The sequence below is a fragment of the Alternaria rosae genome, assembly GCF_020736505.1.
Source record: "Alternaria rosae strain MPI-PUGE-AT-0040 chromosome Unknown BKA58scaffold_5, whole genome shotgun sequence".
In the NCBI taxonomy this organism is placed as follows: Eukaryota; Fungi; Ascomycota; class Dothideomycetes; order Pleosporales; family Pleosporaceae; genus Alternaria; species Alternaria rosae.
Window position 1 is genome coordinate 1,145,194 of NW_025763574.1, and position 8,541 is coordinate 1,153,734.

General features: G+C 37.3%; 1 protein-coding gene across 1 annotated transcript; it reads left to right on the top strand.

Moving 5' to 3' along the window:
• The first annotated feature begins 103 nt into the window (after positions 1 to 103).
• BKA58DRAFT_384806 (uncharacterized protein) lies at positions 104 to 2,030 on the top strand. Its single transcript, XM_046170311.1, has 3 exons — positions 104 to 323; positions 392 to 1,070; positions 1,119 to 2,030. Exons 2-3 carry the CDS (start codon positions 844 to 846, stop codon positions 1,564 to 1,566), a joined length of 675 nt encoding a protein of 224 aa, XP_046025174.1. The 5' UTR covers positions 104 to 323; positions 392 to 843; the 3' UTR covers positions 1,567 to 2,030.
• The last annotated feature ends 6,511 nt before the right edge of the window (positions 2,031 to 8,541 follow it).

Sequence of the window (8,541 nt, forward strand, 5' to 3'; positions counted from 1 at the left end):
AATCCGGTGTCCAATGACTGTGCGCCACATGTCTCAGCCACCTCGCTCAGCCTACTATTTTTAGCTTGATTACCGCCGTGGCTGCCTACGGAATTGAGTAGAACAGTCACCGCTCGAGATGTATTTTGCTACTGAATTTCCAAACGTCGGCTCGGTGATATTCTCATCATATAAGCATCAGATTGCTCAACTGTGACATAACAACCTGATGGCACAAGTATCGGCCTCCACTGTAATGACAGTGCAGCAAGTAACTACAGCAATCAACCCGCTCGCCAAAACCAATGTCTGAAGAAGAGGACCTAATCAGTTGAAATATCTAGGTATGTAAGCTCAAATGACATTCATGGTTGACAGGTTCGGGCGTCGTGGTAACTAACGTGCGCTGTAGCAGCTGAAAGGCTTCAGAGCCAGACACGCCTTGATCATATTCTCGCAATTGTCACCCATATCCTCTAGATCAATGCAGTAGTACTCAAAACCTTGAGAGATGGGTACTATGGGTTTCCGCAAATCATTTCCAGGCTCGACAGCAACTTCGAAACATTGATTACCGAAGAGGAGGCAAGCCTCGCCGACTGTGTCGAAGATTTGTATGAACCTCGCATAAAGGGTCGGATCATGACATATCTAAAGACTTTGACACCACATGAAAGACTGGCTTTCATTATCGACGATCAGCCGTGCCAATTCTATCGCGAGGCGCTACGTGTCAAAGTCACCAAAAGCGCTACATCGCGTGTAGCGGTTGCAACCGCGGAAAGCGATCCCAATTTAAAAAAGCCGGAATTCTATGACTGATGTAATACGAAACAACAATACATCGGACAGCTTGGCGTGGAGATGAAAGAAAGTCGCTATCAGCTTGCCGCATTTCTGAATGTTTTCAAAGCGCTTTTGAACCCGAGTCAAGCAGCCGCTAGACTGGCTCTTCTCTCACAGAAAGAATTACATGCCCTTCAAATCAAGTTACAGGCGGTAGCAGACTATTATCCAGTTGCGTACTCTGCTGCCCATGGTGCGTCCGGATCAGAGCAACGTTTGTTGAACGCGGCGTCTGAGAGCTGGTGGTACGTTTTTCTTTTGAATCATGAGTATTCAATACTGACCTGAAGTAGGGAGACAAGTACCGAGAGCAGAAATGGCACACCTGGGCCAGGAACCACCGTTTTCACAGCGTATCAAGCCTCCGAAAATATACGATCGAGTCTCAATTTCATCGTCCCAATAGTGTCGTTGGTCTCTGTAGTACCTGCCGTGCTTGCTTGGAAGTATGGCATCTTAGAAAACGTCACTTCCACAGACCCCAACTTCTACCAGGCAGTTTCCGGAAGCATTTTGCAACTGCTGAGTCTCGTCACCTTCATATGGCCAACTTTAGGCCACCCTCGACTGTCCCGTCTGAATTGGGTCTGGATCCTGATTCTGGCTGGCTTTAGCGTCTTGTGCGCGCTAATAAGCCCTCTGCTTTATTGGTTCTTTTCTACCAGCTGGAGTTTTGTTGTTTCTTTTGTTGGTGCGATTCTCCAAGCCGTGATCCAACTTCAAGTTGTTAACTCGATCTGATGGGTTGGGTTGGGTTTAGGTGGCCGCGAAGTCCCACGTAATAGATAAACTAGAAGCCGTTCGTCGTATAACCGTACAACAGCTGTATCCCGAAGACATGCAGACCCTTGCTACCTTTGCGTGTGTATGCACCAGCAAATATCTTCTCCTAACACGCACTCCGCTTGCCGTAGTCTAAATTCAGATCTTAGTATTCTGTATTATGCCAGTTAGTCTCTATTCTTAGCTATGCTCGCTGTGTAAGACTAGCCTAACTAATTCTTTAGACGCTAGCCTATGCTAGTAAATAGGTAGAGGTTAGGTTAAGGTTAGAGTCTATACTAGTAACTAACGTAGGTGTATACTTCGCGGATTAGTAGGCTTTGCGAAATACCTATACTAAGACTCTACTAAAACTACCTCTACTTTATAATACTTTATTAGCTATACTAGATAGAACTATTAAAAGAGACTAAAATATAGACTACGCTTTAAGCTATTAAATAAGATATAACTCTTTTATTATAATATACTACAGCTACTTATAATATATTTTATATAACTTTATACTATTAATATACTAGATAACTTTTATAAATAGATTATAGGCTAATAATAATAAGCTTAAATAAAACTAAAAAGAAAGTAATTATTTAGTATATACTTAATTTAATTAAGTAAGAATTTCTCTTTTACTTTATAAATATAGCTAATATAGCTTAATTCTTACGCGCTAAGTATAATCTAGTCTAGATTAGTCTAAGATAGCCTAGTATATTTATTAAGCGCTAACTAAAGCTATAATAAAGTTTAATTATAAATATAACTATAAAAGAGCTCTCTATAAAGACTTTATAGCTATCTAAGTCTAGTTCTAGCTAGTAGCTAATATAAAAGCTAAGTATAGTATACTAGATAAAAATATTTATAACTTTAATAAGACTAGCTTTATAATAGATATAATATTAATAAGAGCTATTATTATAGCTTTAGAGAAGTAAGAATAGCTAAAGTTAGTCTAGCTAAGTAATTATAAGTAGACTATAGTTATTTAGAGTATTAATATAATAGAATAGACTATTTTACACTATATTATTAAAGAGTACTATTACCTCTCTACTTAATATAAAGAGAATACTATACCTTAGAACTAGCTTATATTAGTCTCTAAGAATAGTTAAACTATAAATAAGACTAGTTTTCTCTTCTAGACCTAAGAGATAGAGCTTATAGTATACTTATTTTAGAATTACGTAATTATTATATAATAACTTAATTACGTAATAACGCGTTACTATATTAGACCTAATAGTAAACTTAAAAATCTCTAATATAAGTCTAGATTTACGCTTTATAACTTTACGCTATATTCTATAATTACTAAGATAACTATTTTTACGCGCGTAATTATAACGCGCTCTATTATAGTAGAGTGTTAATATAGAGTAGTGTTACGGTAACTACCGTAGTTCCCCTAACACCTAAACGCACAGATTTCGGGTAGCTCGCTAGTCTACCCGAAATCTATTAATTAGCTAGCTAAGGCCTAAGCGCCGCGCACAGCCCTAGCTATATCTTTTACTACTTTGTATTCTGTTCTATTCCTTACGCAACGTCTTGTATTACACTAGATATTATACGTAGCTATAATTAACGCTTCTTATAAGCTCTTAAACACGTGCTTATAGCGTCTTGTAACATTACGTTGCGTCACACTACTATAACTACTTAAGAGTAACCTAACGCGTTGCAATTAATCCTAAATTAGCTAAATGCTATCTAAGCTAATTCCGCTGCATTAAAAGCTAGCAATAAAGCACTACTTGCTAATCTAGCTAAACAAGAAAACTAACACTCTTAATAGATTCTAGAGCTTCGCTAAGAGCTTAAGTCTATTAAGACTAGGTCTACTTCTACTACTACCCTAGCTATTACTTAAACTAGCGCTAAGAGAGATTAAGTTTGTCTAGAAGAGCTATCTAGAATTAGCTCAAATCCTACAACGCTGCCTAACGCGAACCTAAAGAACCTTCCCTAAACTAACTATCTGCCTAACCCGCCTCTGTTTAATAGCTAACAAAAGAACCTCTCTGCCTTTGTCTACAAGCTTAGGTACAAGCTTAAGAGAAACGCAGACTAATACCTAAATAAAAGATCCCGCCTGCTATACGCTTACTCTAGACTTAAGAAGGACGTAGTAGCTCTTATCAACCTGCTTATAGACAAGAATATCTATAATGTAGACTAGCTTATTACCTTTCTTAAAGCTACCTACAGAGACCTAAACAAGGAGCTAACAGCTCTTAGTTAATTAAGCGGACTCTGTTAAGAAAAGCGCAGCTTTACCTCCCACTTCGCCGAATTCTAACAACTAGCTGCTAACACTAGGTTAAATAAGATTAGCCTAATTACGTCCCTCTAGAACTCTCTATCCTACAAACTTTAACGTGCAATAGTTAGAGAAGCCTTGCCTAGCGACCTTAACAATTACGCTAACCTAATATCTACATACAATAATAACCTCTGTTTCCTACTAGACTACCTACGACGCTACTCTATAATCTACCCTAACGCAATAGAGATAGACGCATTAGTATACGCCCCCGCTAGTTCCTCTAAACAACAGAAGAGAATTAAGAAAGGCTACTACTTTAAGTGCAACTAGAAAGGTTATATCTCTAAGGATTGCAGCGCTCCTCTACCTACTTAGCATATCTAATTCTATAGCGCGCGTAACCACAACTATACCTAGTCTACTAGTTCTATCTTGTTAGGATTCTTGCGATCTTTGCGATCCCAAGAACAACGTTCTTATAACTAATTCTAGAAGGGAAAAGCCTTGTCCTAAGGATAAGTCGCTCTCTAGGACTGCGCACCTACTAAATCTCTACTAAACTCTAGTCTAAATCTTAGACTAATACCTAGAAACGTTGTATTACAATACCTTATACAGTTTAATAAGGCGGTGTTAAGAGTAACCTTAAAGCCTTAGTTAATACTAGAGCTACTAGTATTAGATACATTTATAGAGACCTCGCGCGCAACCTAAAACTACGTTAAGACCTACTACTCTACGTTATTTACCTAACTAGATTTACTAAAACTATACTTAACAGTAGAGAAGTGTCTTACACTATTACTCTAAAGCTATAATATAACAATTACAATAAATCTATACAACTCTACGTTACAAACACTAGCTGTTATAATTTAATACTTAGCCAACCCTAGATAAACAAGCACTAAGTAAACCTAGACTACAACAAGAAAAGACTAATCTTCACCGCTTAATAATGTAAAGAACGTTGTCTTAGAACTACTAGAACTTCTGTTCTCTCTTCTAAGGTATAGTAGAGCAACAATAGACATAATAAAGCCTACTCTTAAAACCTAAAACTTAAGCATATGCCACAACAACAGCACAACTACTAGCTACCTAAGATAAAGCGCTAGTTAAACAAACTTATACCTAAACCTGTACCTAACCCTAATAGTGCCTAGCTAACAGACAAGCAGAACAACTCATTAAAGTTGCAGCTAGAACTTAACATCTACTATATAGGTGCTGCTCTATTTATAAGCCTAGCACGCAAAAGAGGCTATAAAATCTATACTATTAGCATTGCTAACATTAATAAGGCACTAACTAAGAAGAAGCACACTAATCCACTCACAAAAGTTCCTTAGAAGTATCATAACCTAATAGACGTCTTTTTACAAGAAGAGTCTAATAAGCTACCTATACAACAGCCTTACAACTACAAGATTAAACTAATACTTAGTAAACAGCACAAGTTTAGCCTACTATATAGCATGTCTTAGAACAAACTTAAAGTGTTGCGCAAGTATCTTAAAGATTACCTATTAAAGAGATTTATTCGCGTAAGCTCCTTCTTAGTTACCTCCCTTATTATCTTTATTAAGAAACCTAGCGGCAGACTACGCTTCTGCGTTAATTACTGTACCTTAAACGCTACTACTATTAAGAACTATTACCTAATCCCGTTAATCTAAGAGACCTTAAGCTAACTAAGCAAGGCTAAGTATTACATAAAGCTTAATATTATTACTGCCTTTAACTAATTAAGAATTGCTAAAGAAGACAAATAGCTAACAGCCTTCCGCACTCAATATAGGTTGTTTAAATACCTAGTAATACCCTTTAGACTAGCTAATGCGCTAAGCACGTTCTAATACTTTATAAACAATATACTACGCCCGTTCCTAGACATCTTCTGCACAGCCTACCTTAATAATATTCTAATTTACAGTAAGAATCTCTATAAACATAAGAAGCATATACAATCTATTCTAAACGCCCTTTAAGAAGCCGGACTCTAACTAGACGTAGATAAATGCGAGTTTTACTAGACTAAGGTAACTTACCTTAGCTATGTAGTTAGAGTAGACAGAATACAAATAGATCTAAAGAAGGTGCAAGCTATTGTAAATTAGAAGTACCCAAACAACGTTAAGAACATTAGAGCATTTCTAGGCTTCGCAAACTTCTACTAATAGTTTATAGACAGTTTCTCCTACCTAGCTACTCCGCTAGTAGCGCTAACTAAGAAGAATACTAAGTTCCTCTTTAATAACAACTACTAGAAGGCTTTTAATGCTTTAAAGCATGCCTTCACTACTACACTAATATTACAACACTTTAACCCAGACCTGCTAATTGTTATTAAAGCCAACGCTTCTAACTATGTTACAGCAGGAGTGCTGTCCTAATCTAGACCTAACAGCGTTCTCTGTCTAGTTGCGTACTACTTAAAAAGAATAAACCCCGCTAAGAACAACTACAAGATCTACAACAAGGAGCTACTTGCTATTATTTACTATTTTAAATAGTAGAGACTAGAATTAGAAGGCGCTGTCTTCCTAATTAACGTGCTTAGCGACTATAAGAACCTACAGTACTTCGCTACTACAAAGTAACTAAGCTACTATTAAGCCTGCTAGTCTAAATACCTATCACAATTCTAGTTTACAATTACATACTAACCTAGCAAGCATAGTAAGAAGCCTAACGCTCTTACCCGTCACTCTTAGAACTAGCTTGCTTAGAAGGAAGCAAGATAAGCTTAGAAACAGACCCTACTGCGTCCTAACCTGTTTTAAGAACCCGTAGCAATTAGACTAGTAGAGACAGATAGATCTATCTAGTAGATTATTAACAATAAGTACTATTCTATAGGCAATAGGCTACCTAAAGACTTGTTTATTTAAAAAACGCTAAAGCTACTACGCAACAGCGCATAACAGTCTAAGACAGTTACACTTAGTAACTGCGAAGACTATAAGAGTCGCCTCTACTATCGCAATAAGTTAGTAATACCTAATAGCAACAAACTTAAGATTAAGATTCTACAAACAGTCTATAATTCTCTATTAAGAGGCTACTCTAGCTAAGAGAAAACACTTAAACTAATCTAGCAGGAATACTACTAGCCCTAACTGTTTAAGACTGTTTACTGTTATATTTCTTGCTACTACGTCTACTAACGTTTAAAAGCTTCTCGTAAGAAGTACTACAGCCTACTAAAGCTGCTACCCGTACCTAAATAACATTAGGCAGACGTCTCTGTTAACTTTGTCGTTAACCTGCTAGAATCCAAAGAATGCAAGAACATTATAGTTGTAGTAGACCGCCTGTCTAAGTACTAATACATAATCCCCTGCGATAAGATAGAGGCTTCTAACGTAGCACGTATATTCCTGCGCTACGTCTAGTGTAATTATAGCCTCCCTAATACAATAGTCTTAGACTGTAGCAGACAGTTTGTATCTGCTTTCTATAATAAGCTGTGTGCTTAACTAAGAATAGACTCGCGCTTCTTAACCAGCTACTATCCTAAGACAGATAGATAAATAGAGAACGCTAACACTGCAATAGAACAAGTCCTACGCGCGTATACAAACTATTAACAAGACAATTAGGTTTAATAGCTCCCCACCGCTTAGTTCGAAGCTAATAATACCGTCTCTAAGTCTACTAGAGTAACTCTAATAATAGCCTGCTACAGTTAGAATTCTTAAATAGGCTTCAAGCCGCCTACTAACAAGACACATTCTGTCTACTAAGCTCTCTAAGCTCGTAAGGTGAACGCGATAGTAGATAAGATACGCAATATTACTAAGTTTATCCGTAAAGAAATAACATAAGCTTAAGCTCTACAGCAAGAGTACGCGAACTGCAAACGCCTACCTACGCTCATATATAAAATTAGTAACAAGGTATAGTTAGACGCGTATAACATCTAAACGCAACAGGCATCTAAGAAGCTTAATTAGAAGAATCTAGGCCCGTACTAAGTAGCTAAAAAGATCTCTTCCTACGCGTACTGTCTTAAACTACCTAATTCTATAAAGATACACCTAGTATTTTATGTATTCTTACTCTAGCCTGCTGCGCCAAAACAGGAGTACCTGCTAGAACAACTTGTTCTACCGCCTAAACCTGTTGTTATAGACAACAAAGAAGAATACTTTGTAGAAAGTATCAAAGACCTCTATTATAATAAGCGTTGTAGACAACATAAATACTACGTTAAATAGACAGGCTATAACAAGATAACCTAGGAACCCGCTGCAGACCTAAAGAATAACGCAGCCGTAGCTAGTTTCTATAAGAGGTTTTCTAACATCTTAGAGCTACCTAAAGTAATGCAAGAGTAAGAGACATAATCTCTACTTACAGAAGCTTAAGAGTAAGAGGGGGGTACTGTTACAGTAACTACCGTAGTTTCTCTAACACCTAAACGCATAGATTTTGTAAGAGGCTACGCCATATTAAGCAGACTGCTCTAGTCACATGACGTACGACTTAGCGCCGACTAAAGCAGTAAAGCATAAGGCCTATAAGAGGCGAGTTGTACGCGTAAGAAGAACCTTTCTTCTCTTATCTTTCTTCTTCTGTACATAGGAGCAAATGCATACTCGTTAGCAGGCCTCTTTCCGCCCATAACATTAGAAGAAAGATCAACCTTACCTTAC

Excerpts from the sequence above, each read along its gene's own strand:
- BKA58DRAFT_384806 (XM_046170311.1), top strand. The coding sequence starts at position 844 with ATGAAAGAAAGTCGCTATCAGCTTGCCGCATTTCTGAATGTTTTCAAA. Across the intron at positions 1,071-1,118 it reads GCGGCGTCTGAGAGCTGGTG|GGAGACAAGTACCGAGAGCA; the intron begins GTACGTTTTTCT and ends GACCTGAAGTAG.